The sequence below is a fragment of the Charadrius vociferus genome, unplaced genomic scaffold, assembly GCF_000708025.1.
Source record: "Charadrius vociferus isolate BGI_N301 unplaced genomic scaffold, ASM70802v2 scaffold51, whole genome shotgun sequence".
Lineage (NCBI taxonomy): Eukaryota > Metazoa > Chordata > Aves > Charadriiformes > Charadriidae > Charadrius > Charadrius vociferus.
In genome coordinates this window covers 4,007,181-4,022,655 of record NW_009646939.1, presented here as the reverse complement: position 1 = coordinate 4,022,655, position 15,475 = coordinate 4,007,181, and the positions used below count along the sequence as shown (strand labels likewise).

The following is a 15,475-nucleotide window of genomic DNA, read 5'->3' as shown; positions in this document are numbered from 1 at the left end:
GAACCGTAGGCTCACGGGTATCAAATAAAACTGGTCATCCTCTTGCTGTGCAATGGGGACGGAAGGAAAGACCAATCGCTTCATAGCGGCTTCCTTGTTGAAAGCCAGAAAAGCTACATCACTCTTTTTAAAGAGGAATTAATAGTTGGTTCTAAATCAGTCAACATTTCTTTATCACTGGCCCTTTAAAATTTTAATTTGAAATACTTTATTCATACCTTATTGACTCTTTTTAATTGCCTGCAGCTTTTATCTGGTTTTGGATGGGAGCAAGTGTATGTTTAAATGTGAAAACTCAGATACTTCATTCTTTATGAGTGAACAAATCGCAGTGTTGTTTAAACGGTATTTATTTCAAGATGGTTTAGGAAGGAGTTTTAAATTGCATTGGCTTCTCTTTTCCTTTGGAATGTACAGGTACCCAGAAGACATTCTTTTTTATAAGAAAAATGTATGTTTTTATCTGGGAAAATAAATGAAGATTCTTACATTTGCCTTGTGCCATTTGCTGGAGTGGTTTTTTTTGGAATGGTGGCATTTAAGAATGTGCATTATACTCTCTTTACAACTAAATTGTAGGGTTGAGGAGTTGGATGTCTTTTTTTTTTTTTTTTGCCTTCTGCAGTGGCTGTTAGTCATTACCACCTTGTATGTACTAGCAAAAGCAGGTTTAAAGCTGGTTAAATTTGTCTTCCATTTGTATTTGTTGGCTTCCAGTGCCTTGTCTGTTAATTTAACTAGTTCATTAACCACGACACAAATTCTTAAGCCAGACCAGATGCATTTTTATCTTTAAATTGTGGGTGGAAAATGAAGGCTTTCAAGATATTTTTCATAAATACACAAAAGACTTCTCTTTTTAATCTTGCATGTTATGTGAAAGTAAGTACTGCAGAACTTAGTCAAGAATTACAGGTTATTTATTTGGTGAGGTACTTTGCATGCCTTCTTTGTTGCACTTTGACTCTTATGTGTGTATTTTAAACAGTTATTGTTTTCATGTTCTTTTGGTTTTAAAGTTCCTCTTCATAAAAACACTAGCTTTTACGTGCCGAAATGTGTGACGAGCATGGGTTCCTGGTGTAGAAGTCCAATCGTGGAACAATGCTTCTCTGCTTGTCACAGTGCTCCCTCTTGTGTTGGGCTGCCCTCTGCTCATGCTCCCCTTTTGACTGACATCAAGGCATGAAGCATCTATCTACTTCGGAGTCATCCTCAAGTAGTAGTCCACCAGTCTATGAAATTTTCTGCCCTATCTCTGCATATGATGTTCCTTCTGTCTATATAAGTAAACTGTTTTAAGAGTGTCCGCGTCTCTTAAGTTGGTATTTCACATTATCTTCCTTTGTAACTAGTTAAGGAGTACAGTCTCCTCTGGGCTCCTTTAGGCTTTTACTGCTTTTTTGGACAGTATCCTGCCTTGTCCTGCTTTCCTGCTGGTTTGTAGCATCTCTTGTGGTTTCTTCCTAGTGGAATGCATGTCTTTTTCTGGTCTTTTTTTTTAATTCTAGTTGTTATTTTGGGGAGAGACTACAGTCCCTACAAGGTATAGACAAACTTCTTAGACTTTTTCACTGTTCATAAGTGTTTCCTCTTTCAGGTCAGTATAGCTTCTTCTAGGTAGGCAGGGCAGTGGACTACGATGTGGCTGGCCTTTACCTTGCTGTATGTGGCACATGCTCTGAAAGAAAAGCTGGGGTGCCTCAGCTGCACTCCTCATACCTAATACTTACGTAGACCAAGTCTATACCATAACTTTCTATGACACAAAAATATTGGTGGTAATTACTTTTTAGATTGATGATGATACTGATACTTTTTGATTCTCCAGATATGTAGCTGGAATTCAAGAGGAATTACAGAGCTCTCTTTAAATAAAGTAGGTGGTCTCAGAAATGAGGAACAGCAAAAAATAATTTTACTTTAAAAATTTTAGGGTACAATGTGTAAATAGTAGTGCAATACAGATAAGACATTTATAATTCTTTTACAAAATACATTAAATCTGCAATTGTGACCAGTGCAAGGGAAATAAAAGATACATGTAGATTAAAAACTCAATCAACAACTGAGGTGATGTGAGAAATCTTCAGTTTAGAAACTTTCAAAGAAAGTCTCATGGATCTGCAGTGCTAGAAAAATGTTATTTTTGAACGGAAGAACTCTAAAGTTTTATTTATGAAGGATTACTGTGTACAAGGAAAATGAATTTTGCTAATACAGGATACGTGATTCTGTAGAAAGCAGAAGATGTGTTTGCTGGTTGTCGTGAAGCTGTCTCTCTTACTGCTACCTGTGGACAGCATGGATTGTTCTTTACTCTTCAGAAACTTTGCAGTCCCGAAGTTTTTCTGGTGGTCTTAGGTCTGTAAGTGAAGTGAACCTTGGCATACACTTTCTTTAACTTGTGTTTTGTGAATCTGCTGCTTAATCATTTGTGTGCTATTCAGTGTGCTAAAGCCTAAACAAAGTTAAGATTGAAAAATCTGCAGTGTCAACAGAGTTATTACGTTAGACATAATTATACTAAATGGGGACAAAGATTTTCACAGTGTAAGTAACTTACTTTGAATATATTATTTTGAAGAAGAAAGTAAATGCATTGCTCTCAGCTAATGTGTATTAGGCGAGCTTGCCTATGGTGACAGGTAAATAATTAAGAGTAAACTGAATTTTTTCAGTGGAGACAAGAGCTAGCGTTTTTATGAAGAGGAACTTTACATTTTCAGAGGATCAACACAACTTTACTTACTGTCTGCTTAGGTCCCAGAATGTTGTATAAGTATCCTAGCCTAAAATTGTGGTGGAAAATGTTTTGGATACTGCTCACATTGGTTTCACTAATAAACTCAAAGTGATGCAATTATGTATGTATTCCACTATGGTTTTTTAAGTTACAGATAACTTCTCTTTAACTTCAGGCAAAACAGGACCAACAGTCTCACAAAGTTATTTGTTTGTTCTTTTCAGTGATGTTTTGGCACTGCCTATTTTCAAACAGGAAGATTCCAGCCTTCCACAAGAAAATGAGACCAAACATCCACCCTTCCAGTATGTTATGTGTGCTGCAACATCTCCAGCAGTAAAATTATACGACGAAACTCTTACATACTTGAATCAAGGTTGGTATACGTATGTTGCAGGCATAACTGTAATGAATGCAGCTTGTGGTACAAGTCTAAACCTGGAATTGTGTTTCATGTTTTGATACACGTGGGTACATCCAAAATAAATTTATGTCAAAAATTATATTGGGTGCCTTACTAGTATTCCTGTTCTGTCCAACTCGCAGACTGATAGCTATAGTCAGTCAATACTTCCCTTTTAGAGTCTGGGTTCTTTGGTTGTTTTTTTTTCTGCTCTGTGTGTTACCCCTTTCCATCCCCTACCTCCCTCAGTAAAATCAAGCTGACAGAGCTTTCAGAAGGCAAACTTCAGGTAGTAGTAGCTTGAAATACAAGACTAATTTTGCATTCCTGTTTTGATAATAGCAAGTTGATTGGATGATAATGCATAAGGTACACACAAATACCCCCAAAAAGTCATAATAAATGTTAAAACGTCAATCCCTAAACAAAAACTGTTGCACAACAGAGGACACACTAACAGCTCTCAGATATACATGTCTGCCCAGAACATTATTGTGTTTGAAACATAAACACAAGTGCAGCTACCTTTGGAGTTTGTGCGTATTGTACCATTGTCTACACTTATCAGAAATTCACTAGATAAATACTTCACCTGAGTCTTGCTGTTTTTTCCTCATACCTTGTGGTTGATTCGCATGAAAATTCGGTTTTCTTTCTACAGAGGGCACTGACTGCTGGGTAAAACAATCTGAATGTAGTCATTGCCCTGTGAAAAGACCTCTCTCACCTCTGGAAGTGACATTGGTGTTCTAAGTTTAGTCAGTTAGTATTCTGAACTCAAATAAAACCATTAATCATTTCTTCTGAACCATATCAATGGGTTTGTACATTGCCACCCACCGTCCCCCTCGGCTGTTATACTCTAGGATCACTGTTCCTAGATTTAGTTTTTGTTTTTCTTTTCTTTGAGGACTTTCACCCAAAATCTCTCAATAGATAGCACTGCAATTAGAAGACACAGTGCTGCAGCACAGCTTGTATGAAAAATAAAAACAATTTTAAAAAATCACTTTCACCATTTCTTTTCCATCCCCTACTGTGTTTTGATACAATTAATCTTCTTGGCGTGTGTGCTTCTCTGAGCACTATATTACTTTAGTGTGCAGCTAAGAGGAGACAGGTTAAAATATGTATTGGTGAATTCTCCTTGGTCTTTGTGAGCTGTTAACCTTACTAATTGATTTACTAGGTGATAGAATTTGTATATTTTACACGTGTGTTTTCTTGATAGGATATCCTTTTTGCTCAAGTTGAAAGGCTTCTGGTAGTCTGAACTTCTGGTGATGCATTTTATACCTGGAAGTGTTTAACTGTGTACTGGGGACCTAAAATCTGTGAGAGCAGATTGTATCAAATTTGATACTGACATGATGACAAAGCATCACTTCCAACTTTCTATGTGAATAAACTTGCTAAGAGCTTCATCTTGCAGTATCCAGTCTGTCTAAATATGCTTTAAACATTACTTGGCTTTTCTACTAATGAGAATAATGGAAGTTATTTAGGTGATTTCTAGTGTCTTGCAAACGTGATCGCATAGTTCAGCCATTTGCTTGGTCAGATTTACTTTATTTTTTACCGCTTTTTGTACCCTGAGTGCTCTCTGCAGGAGGAAAAAGTACAATTGCAGCAGTATGCTGGACCAGCAAGATGCTTTGCACTGTTTAAAACACTTCAAAGTTTTGTAAACTTTAAACTCTGTAGAAATACACTTTGTTTTCTTCAGTGCCAGGATCCAGCCTCCCTGACAGAATGTGAAACTTGAAGGTCAGCTCAAAGTGCTGGGGACCCAGCACAAGGCGGCAAGCTGAAGGAAGAAGCTGCTTGCTATCTTGCCTCTAAGAAGAGCTTGCCATTTAAGTGAAACTGTCTGAAATTACTGTAAATGTTTCATTTGTCCTTGAAAATCTCTTTTAATATAAAGATTTCTTTTGCAAAGAAGTCCTGCTGTTTTTCAGTGTCCTAAGTAACTCTTCCTGATGTTGAAAAATCAAGGCATTGGTATACCCTTTTTCGAAATAAATATGGGAAAAAATCCAGCTGGCCAACTTCCCTTCTGTGCTAATACTAAAGACAGAAAGACAATACATTTGCTGCCTTGGTTAACGCTTTTTCCTAAAAAATTCTCAGTTAGCTTCTGCCCCCCCGCAATGATGAGAGAAAACAGAGAACACTTGCAAAAGTTTTATTAATAGTGCTAGATTAAAAAACCCCGCAGTCTATAAATGCAGATGGACTTACATATATCTGTGTGAGTGAAACAACACTGGTAGTTGAACAAATCTCAGTAACAGGAAAAAAGTTCCCTCCCGTTAAATACAGGAGGAGAAATGATCTACTGCTTTACTCATCAGCACTAGGTTAATTTAATTTTAATATGGATTTATGTGATCAATGATCATATCAATGATCAAATACTGCGGGGGTGAAGAAAGCCTGTACATGTGTAGAGTATACACGTAAATGTGCTAATCGTGTTACAGCAAAAAAACCAACCCAAACATATAGTTGGATGTAACATGGGTCTGTGAAGCGGTGAAAGGAGTTGAAGAAATCATTTGCTCATTCACGGGGGTATGGCAGCTGAGCTTTTACCTTGTAGGACAAGTCAATAAATGTCTTTTAAATGTAGTATACACTAGAGCGTAAAGGTAGTTTGGAGCGTGATGTAGAAGGTAATGAATTTACTGCACTTGATCTTAGTGAACTTCTTGAAATCTGTTTTGTCCTATATTTTAATTAGGGAATTTTGCAAATGAGTATGTGCTGCTCACCTTGGAAAAAATAATATCCCCATCGTTGAAATAAATTCAAGCTTTGTCTCTTTTGAAGTACAACAGTTCATCAGATTCACTGGAAAGATAGGTTCGCTCCTATCTGTTTGAATTACCAGTAACTGGGTCTTTTAAAGGCTTATTTATAAAATCATATAAAGCCTAAAAATCATACAAAGGCAACAGTTACACGGACAAAATTAAACATGGAAGAGCAGTATGTATGTTGTGTGAAAAGTATAAAAACCCTGCAAGAGTTTCTTTTGGGAGACCAGTCTCTGGTTCTCAGTGTGTTGCCTTTCATCAGTTTCCAAAATAAAGGAAATCAGCTTTGAAAAGTTTTTCTTCATCAAAAAAAACCCCAAACACCAAAACAAAAAAAACAACAGAAAAACAGGTACTTAAACTTCATGTAAAATGAAATACTTAAACTTTGGAAACATCTGTAGTTTAAAGGGACCAAAGAGTTTCATTTTGTTCCAGTAATTCCTGTGCTGTGAAGTGAACCTTGTTATAAAAATCTCTTGAACAGAAGCTTCAGGTACTGGTATTCTTGTGTACCATGAAGCAAAAGCTAATTCGGGTGCGTTAAACACAAAATAGCTTGGTGCTCTGACTCTTCTACTGATACAGTTGATTTTTGGTTTTTTTTTTTTCTCTTTCAAGGTCAGTCCTATGAGATACGGATGCTAGATAACCGGAAAGCTGGAGACATACCAGAGATCAATGGAAAATTGGTGAAGGTGAATTGAAGTTCTCTAGATAGTATTACTAACCTCTGCTGGTTGCATATGAAAAGGGTAGTTCTTAACCCCGTATTGTACTCTGATGCATGGAGGGAGGTTGACTGATCTGACCAGTAAAGAAAATAGCCACAGTGGAACCTAATGCCTGGTTCTGTTGTTTCAGGTTTACTACAAATTGAACGAATATACACGTATGTGTTTCCCTATTTATGAAATGGGTTCATTTCATCTAACTTTAGATAGCTAAAGGTGAGCTGATCACTTCATGTACCCTTTATAAAGGTCTGCAGTCTGATCTGTTCGAAGATGAGGTGAATCTCCACTAACTGTGCCCATGTCTTTCTGCTGAGTAAAAGGAAGCTGTGGTAACAGTGATCTCAAATTTAGATGTCTAAAGTTAGGTGAGAGAATCCAATCTAGAGACTGTATATTTTATGGATTTTTTTTTTATTTCTGATGTCACTAAATACTTTTTCAGAATGAGTGTGGACCAGTGATACTTAAAAAAACCCCAAACAGTCTGAATATGCATGCCCCGTGCATAGAGTACTTGTGTGTGCTGAAGACCAAATTATTTTATTGAAAGCTTAAGATACCTAGTTGTCTACAGGTTTGTATCCAATGTCTTCTGAGCTATTTCATTGTCCATTTCAAGGGATTAGAAGATGTGGAAGGAAGCTAGAGGATCATTCAGAAAGAAGTGGAGGTAGTATGAGCATGTTTCTTAATAGGTGTTATGGAAGACACATGGACCCAACCTGTGGTTTTTGCAACAGTGGGATATTGGGGATATATCCATAGGAAAACAATCTGTCTAATTTTGCTGCTCGTAGAGCAGTTTATTCCATATCCTGTTCCTAATGCCAGATTGCTCTCCTTGTGCTTTAATGTTAGTGGAAGGTACTGTGGATCTGAGGTGTCGCGTGAAGTATATGAATGAGGCAGACTGAAAAATGTCCAATTCATGGTACAAATTATTAAAAGAACTGGTGAAGGGGAGGGGTTTGGATTTTTCTGATAAGCGTCTAACAATGTTACCAAATTCCCTGAAAAATCTTACTTAGGTACTGGGAAAGAAGGGAAGAACTTTAAAGTCCTTTTGATAGTGGTATTGATAAGTACACTAGAACAGTATGCCTGTGGGAGGCTGAGTTTTTACCTGTGAACTTTAGGCTATGTAATTTTTGAATTTTGGTTGGATTGTGTAGTCCTATGCCGTGTTCTCTTTTGTCTGTGGGATGCTTGTTCAGAGATAATTTCAGGAAGTGTTAAACACAAGCATAAAACTGGGATTTGTGAGTTCTGTAATCAGACTTTTTACAACCTGGCATTTTGTCTTGCTGTAATAAGCATGTTGACTATTTTGCCCCCTTAGGTGCTATTTCCTTGTAGCTTTGGGGTATCTCTCTGCTGTAATTTTGTAGGTTTCTATATTGACGATGAGCCATTTGGTAGGTAGAATAGGACAAAGCAGAGTAAAAGTTCAAAAAAAGCAACTTTTATCATAGTAAGACATTGTAATGCTGCATCAACAAACTTTCAATTTTGAACATTTAAACACTGGAATCTCAGTACTTTAACAAAGACGGCATTTAATGTTGGTGAAGGTGGCTGCAGATATTTCCAAGTTCCAAACTTGCCAGTTTGCAGTGAAAAAGGAGCGGTATGTGTGTGTACATGTATGTGCACGTGCTTTCTGTTATCTTTGAAGTAAAACCAAGAAAATGCAATGTATCTTGAAGAAGCACTTCATTTAAAAGTTATTGGGATTTTGTACACTTTCATCCACTGTTAATATAAGTAAGACTGTAGACTAAGGGGAAAAAATGGGGCAAATTTGCCTGCGTTTTGTTTTGTTCAGTAGCAATTCATGTGTACAGTATTTTTCTCCCTCTGTATAACAAATTGCTTTGTATGTGCATTCATGCAGCAGAATAGAAACATTTGTTTAATATGACTGAGTGCACAGTTGTAGCGGAACTGGTTGCAAAAATAGGTGCTGTTGGATAATTGCTTCTAGCTGAATGGTGTTAATTGTATCCTAGTATTTTTAGAGTAATATCTTAGCTAGAATAGTTGGAATACTTTGGAAGTTTTTCATTATTAGTATTAATTAAAATAATAGATATGTTGTAAATACGCGTATAAATACTAGGAAGGGAATTTTGTGTTAATTTTATTTCTTAAAACTTTCTACAAAAATTCACAGAATTCCCAGTGAAAAAAATGGTCAAACTATGTTAACCACTCTTCAGAATAAATTAATTCTTTTGTGTTTGTTTTCTGAAATAAGTTGGTGTTGCCTACACAGTGTTGATACTGTGCTGTCAGTGTTGCTCAGTTCACTTCATGTGACCTTTGGCATATGCAATCAGATGTAATTCTCTTCTGCGTTTCTACCACATTTTCAAATATCTCCTGCTGCTCAGTTTTATTTCTGTGTTCTGCAATATTTTGGGATACTGATAGTTGCCAGATTTTTTGCTCTAAGTATGTATTTATCAGGCACTGTGGCTATTTTGAATGTTTTAATGCTTTATCTTGAGGCTGTTTCTAAACACATAGTAACATTGTGGCTCATCAGATGCTTTTTTCTTCTCTGTTAGAGTATTATACGAGTTGTGTTCCATGACAGAAGGTTGCAGTATACAGAGCACCAGCAGCTAGAAGGTTGGAAGTGGAACCGCCCTGGGGACAGACTTCTTGACTTAGGTATAATTGTTTCTATCTATTGCCACTGTACAAAATTCAATTTCCAAATTTAAATTGATCATGGTGACATTTATGCCAGGGCTGGTGGAAAAAACACAGACCAGCTTTGTGTGCTGCTTTGTCATAGTGTGTATTTTGAATATGATTGTTCTTAACACTTTCACATTCCTTCAAAAGCTTTCAATGCTACAGAAGTAAGATAGCAACTCTGCAATAGTAATCTTTCTAATTTTGATTACTAAATTTTATAGTAATTAAGAGAACATGGACAAAAGTAACTTTCTCTGGTAGATTGTGGAAATAACAGCAATGTGGTTTCTTTATTTTGCATAACTTCATAATTTTTGTTGCATAAGCTGGGGGCGAGGGGGAGGAGGGGAATTAAAAAACACCCCGAAACCCTACGCCCTTTGTATGTTGAGTATTAAATTTCTTCGGATTAGTTCTGAGATACTGTTTATGGGCTTATGGTTAAGCCACCAAAGCCTACCTTTTTTCACCCTGTGTTTGTATATGGTAACCGTATATTAAAATTTATTTCTACTGTTTTCTTGGAATATGATTATTTTTAAATATATACTGCTTACTTTAATATAGATATTCCAATGTCTGTTGGAGTCATTGATATCAAGACAAATCCAAGCCAGCTCAATGCAGTTGAATTTTTGTGGGATCCAACAAAATGTACATCTGCTTTTATTCAGGTTTGAAACTTTACTTGACTGGATGTTTGTGTTTGGTGCCTTTCAGGTCACAAACAGTTGTATGTTTGCACTATGAAGCTTCTTGATAGCTTATTTGTGGAATAGACATTAAATACCAGCTTTGTAAAAAAACAATCAAAACACAGTTTCAGAGCAACTGATAGTTCTATAAGGGTTCCTAGTTAGGTTTTTCAACTTGATTTGAGTTTATAAAAGCATCTTTTAAAAACAATTTAAATAAAAGTTTTTCATAAAGCTCTTTGCAGAAAGCTGCCATGGTTAAAATACTTAGTTATACGGAGTATTACAATTAACTTCTATCCCTCTAAATAACTGTCACTACTTTTTTTTTTTTTAAGTTGAGAGGCCCACTGTCCTAGAGATGAGCTTCAGCAGAGGCTTGGCTTGAGGATACAAAATGAAATTTAATGTCCTACAAAGACAGTTTTAGATCAGACGTTCAAAGATGTTTTTCTTACTATGTCAGCAGACTTCCTTGTAGTAGGGTTTTAGTATTTATGTATTTGATATTCAGGGTAATTGAACATGCTTTCTCTGGAAATTATTTAGATAGAATATTTAGTTTTGTATTGGAATTTTTAGCTTACTTTTGTTTCGGATCTTTTTTTATTATGAAGAAAAGGTATAAAGTTTGAGGTAGGAGCGTTTCTTATGGAGGCTGCCAAAATAGGTTAAATTCCACATCAGTAAATTAACTTTGATCTGGTGCAATAAGACATTTTTTCTAGTAAGAATTACACAAGTACTAAAACATAGTCTCCTTGAAGAAGTGTGAGAGAAACTATTCAATATTTTTGTTTATGCACTTCCGTAGAAGAAGTGATAATAGACTAACAGACTGAGGGAAAATGGAACTGATTATTATTATGGAAGTATAGTTTGCTTATTCTAAAGGCTAGAGGACACAGCATAGCAGCACTGATTACATGTAAGGCTTCAATTTCCAGTCTATGGTTCTTTGTTCTTGATGGCCATAGGAAATAAAAAGATAGTATTGTAGTCATTGAGAGTGCAAGGTATGCTATTGTCCATGGTGCCCAGCTCGCTTAAAATTCCGTAGGAGCACTGTCCAGTGAGATTCATCATAACTTTCTGTTACACTGATTTTCTTCCTAGATATTTTTGGGGGTGTTTCTAGCTTAAAAATCTAGTCTTCAGGCTGATGTAGCACTTGAGGCAATTACATACTGATTAAAAAGTGTTGACTTTTACAGGAAGTTAGGCATATTTGAAAATACGCTGATTTCACATGAGTTTAAAAAACTTCCAGTCAGTGACCTTCTATAGCTTTGGTAATATCTATTACAAGTAACTCCAAAGTTTATTCTAGCTATAATGCATTGGACAACAATATCTTGAAAAAGTTTTTGCTATATTCATGATAGATGTGGTTGTCATCCACATACATATTTCTTAAGATCCAGCAAGTTCTCATTTAATACTTATCTATAATGACTTCTGCTTTTTGGAGAGATTTTGGTTCATGCAAATATAATGTTTTTGGCTTGATTTGCATGTGGGCATGAAAAGGAACGAAATGTTAGTTATGCAGCTTGGTCCTCAGATAGGTTGGGTCATTTGTTACTTGTCCTTAGAAAATGTGTATGTTGTTGGTAACACATAATAAAATTCATGTCTAGAATACTTCTGAGGGTCCTTCTTGTTTGGTGATTGGTTTTTTTTCAGGTACATTGTATCAGCACTGAATTTACCCCTCGTAAACATGGAGGAGAGAAAGGAGTTCCTTTTAGGATTCAGGTTGACACTTTTAAACAGACTGAAAATGGAGAGTATACAGATCATCTGCATTCAGCCAGTTGTCAAATCAAAGTTTTTAAGGTAACAGTAAAAAACAGATCCTTAATAAGTCTCAGAAGCTCTCATAAAGATGGGGGACATCTTTATATTACTGCTTGACTTCTGAGATCAGATTTCAATTATAAAGCCATTTTCCCCCTACTTTCTTGTTCATGTAACTGTTCATTTTTAGCCAAAAGGAGCAGACAGGAAACAGAAAACAGACAGAGAAAAGATGGAAAAGCGAACTGCACATGAAAAAGAAAAGTATCAGCCTTCATATGACACCACAGTTCTTACAGAGGTAAGAAAATAGAATTGCATCTGCTTGCTGAGGAGAAAATACATAGATACAGCATATAACTTAGCTGCAGTCTTGGAAGGGTTGGGGAAGAATTAGTTCTACACAAAGATAAGCTTTTTATTTGACAAACTTGTCCAGTGAACAGCAATGTTAGATTTTAGGGGTTTATTCCGCAAACTTTTCATTTGCGGATAGTTGATAGATGCTTGTGTTAAAAAAGACTGAAGATTGAACGTTTTGACTGTACTGAACCCTAGAGCAGTCTTTTGGTACAGATCTAAAAACCTTGCAGCTGAAAAGCAAAAAAAAAAAGAGGGTGGGGGGCAATCTAGAATTTAATTGTCTGAGAAATTTGAGCTTCAAAGTGTATTTTTTGGAGATTACTGAACGTAAGGCCAGAGCCTCAGTAGGTTTTTGCATTTTCTTTTTATTTAAACATCAGTGAGTTCTGTGCAGTTTTCTAAAGATTTCAGAAATTTTTAAAAGGCTTTTAGATCTTTCCTCACTGTATAATGAAAAGAAATTGATCCAAATCTTTGGTGTTTGTCCAGATGAGGCTTGAGCCTATAATTGAAGATGCAGTTGAACATGAGCAGAAAAAGTCCAGCAAGCGGACTTTGCCAGCAGACTACGGTGATTCTCTGGCAAAGCGAGGCAGTGTAAGGGACTTCTGCTTACCTTTTCATTGTGCAAGATACCTTGTACAGTGTTAGATATAGGAGAAACTTCCGTTATGTAAAGTAAAAATATTTTGATTGCTGTGTCTTAATTTTATTCACTTTTATGTATACCAATTACTCCATGTTTGTTTTCAGCAAAGGAATCCTTCCTAAATCTAACACTTAAAACTGTTGCAGAGGGACTGTTTAACTTTTAAAAGTCAAGAGCTTTCCATTTATGTGACTTTAAATGAAATAGCTTTTTGCTTTCCTCTATGTGTGTAATTAGTGGAAGTACGAACAGTGAAATTTAGTGTTTTGTTCCGTATTTGTACTTACATTCAATGTAAGTTTCCATGTACATCAGCATTTTCTAAAATGCCATGTAGTGTTGCAGAGGTTGATCGTTAGTTACTGATTTTTCCTTTAGCCATCTACATATTATGCTCCAAGCAGGTTTAATGCAGTTCAGAAGAGTCAGCACGTCTTCGTGACATGTGTACGCTAACCCTGTATGTGCCCCCAAAATGAATCTAACATATCCTGTCCCCTCTTCCTGTCAACAGTTAGCATTTTAGATTTCTTAAATATTGTTTCTTAAGGTGAATATCATTGAGACCTTCCATTTTTCAGATGAGAAACAGTCCTGCATCTTCCATTTGGCAAGTTTAAATGTCAATTAATAATGTGACTGTGGAAGACAATTATTTGACTGTTCTTTGACCAGGCGTATTGCGCTGACAGCTCTTTCCCATCAGCGCTTAGGCAATGTCTGTCTGACTCTTGTCCCTCAGACAAGATTTTGTTTGTATTTATGATCTGTGAAAGTGATGTGTAGGGTTTAGATTATAACATACTTCAGTGTATACCTCTTATTGTTTATAAACCATGTAACTGGGTGGGAGGGAACAAGTGATATTCTTCGGAGGATTTTTTTGCCCCCCTGAAACTATTTATTGTAAGCGCTGAGCTGTCTAAATTTGCCTTCTGCTTTTCTTGGTGATTGGGCTTTTTTTTCTTTCTTTCTTTTAAGATGCACCTTTAGCTTTCCTTGGCAATGCAGACATTATTTGTTCCAAATGGCCCTGGGAAGGGAAATATAGACAGGAGAAAACAGGATTTTATCACTTATAAAGCTCATCTGAAGCATCTTTTAAAGCTGCTCCTTGGAGGGATTTCTACTTTTTTTTTTCCCCCCCATGCTCTCTTCTCTTTCTGTTGTTATAAGTACTTCATTGAATGATTGTTGCTTATAGGAAGAATAATAGAAAAAGGTGTTTTTGAAATATATGACAAATCCCTTGTCCAGAATAGGACGAACTGTAGCCAAATGATACCTGAAAGTTGTCTAAACTCTTATTAACAAGCTCTTGGAAAACTAGGGTTCTATGGATGGGAGCATTCCTGTAATTGTAGTGAAGAAAAATTGAGGTAGGACAAGTAGTACTGGACTTCTAATGCCTTTCCTAAGGGACACAAAGGAAAGCGTGTGTGTGTTTGTGTATTCACTTCTTGCTTGGGATGAAGGATGATCCATAGACTATTTTGGAATAACAGCTATGTACTGCTTTCCAGTTCTCTTAAATGTGCAACTGCCTATTTCTGCTCTGCATTTGCCCTCAATACAATGCTATCATGAGATCATTTGGTCAGTTTGTTGAGACCATTTTGCATTTTATTCCTGTAGGATGAAATGCTTTCAGCCTTGCTGACTTGATATCGTTACCAGATTTAACACATAACCTGTTCCATCATGACAATGATTTTTATAATTAGCAAAATTATTAGAAATCACCAAGCCCATAAAAAATGCCATGGAACACTATTTTGCTGTATTCCGGAGTGTAACCTTGGTAATTGCTATACACTCATTAAGTACTATTTCTAACTGTATAAGTTGTGTGTGTAACTTGTTTCCTTGATCTAGGAAAGGAAGGTCTGATCTATATCTTGAAGGTTAACTCGTCAGCCTTTTTCTCTTCTCACCAGACAGGCTTATTCTTGTGGGACTTTTAAGTATGGACAGGGGATGATGCGTGTTTCTACTTAGAGCAGTTGTGTCCTTGCAAATCTGTCTTCTAAAAGGTAGCCATCAGAAGGTTTGGCCATTATCAGACTTACCTCATCTGTGCAGATCAGATGCACCGTATGTGCAGTACAGTCATCACAGAGGGGCTTAAACACAAAGACTAAAGACCTACTTTTAAGTATCAGAATTGACACTGGTTTACATATTGTAATGTCTTTATATATGATGGATCTTGTACTTCACGTGTCCTAGGAACTGTGGCTCCATTACAGAAGAAAACCAGGATTGTTTGGAGTGTGTTTTTCTTGATGAAGTTGAGTGTGTTGGCTGTTACTTAGCCAGTGCTGCTTCCTAGATGCCCAGAAATAGCTTTTTGTTATCTTTTATTGAATTCCAGAAATTTAGGTTGATCTAATCTATAGTTCTCTTCCTTTTTAAAGCTGGGTATTATTATCTTCCTCCTACACCTAACCTGTTCCTTGCTTTTTGCATCTCATTTTGTATGTTGGGTTTTTCATTTTGCTCCTCCAAGATTCTGGTGTTCTGTTTGCTGGGTATTTCTAATTGTGTTTCTCTCCCC

The 15,475-nt window shown here is 36.4% G+C and overlaps 1 protein-coding gene across 1 annotated transcript in view; it reads left to right on the top strand.

Moving 5' to 3' along the window:
- UBP1 (upstream binding protein 1 (LBP-1a)) overlaps window positions 1-15,475 on the top strand; it is a 43,773-nt gene that overhangs the window by 13,993 nt on the left and 14,305 nt on the right. The window contains exons 2-8 of the mRNA XM_009894994.1: window positions 2,971-3,122; window positions 6,590-6,666; window positions 9,276-9,381; window positions 9,979-10,085; window positions 11,793-11,945; window positions 12,097-12,207; window positions 12,759-12,866. Coding sequence (XP_009893296.1) covers window positions 2,971-3,122; window positions 6,590-6,666; window positions 9,276-9,381; window positions 9,979-10,085; window positions 11,793-11,945; window positions 12,097-12,207; window positions 12,759-12,866 — 814 coding nt within the window. The remainder of the gene's footprint in view (window positions 1-2,970; window positions 3,123-6,589; window positions 6,667-9,275; window positions 9,382-9,978; window positions 10,086-11,792; window positions 11,946-12,096; window positions 12,208-12,758; window positions 12,867-15,475) is intronic.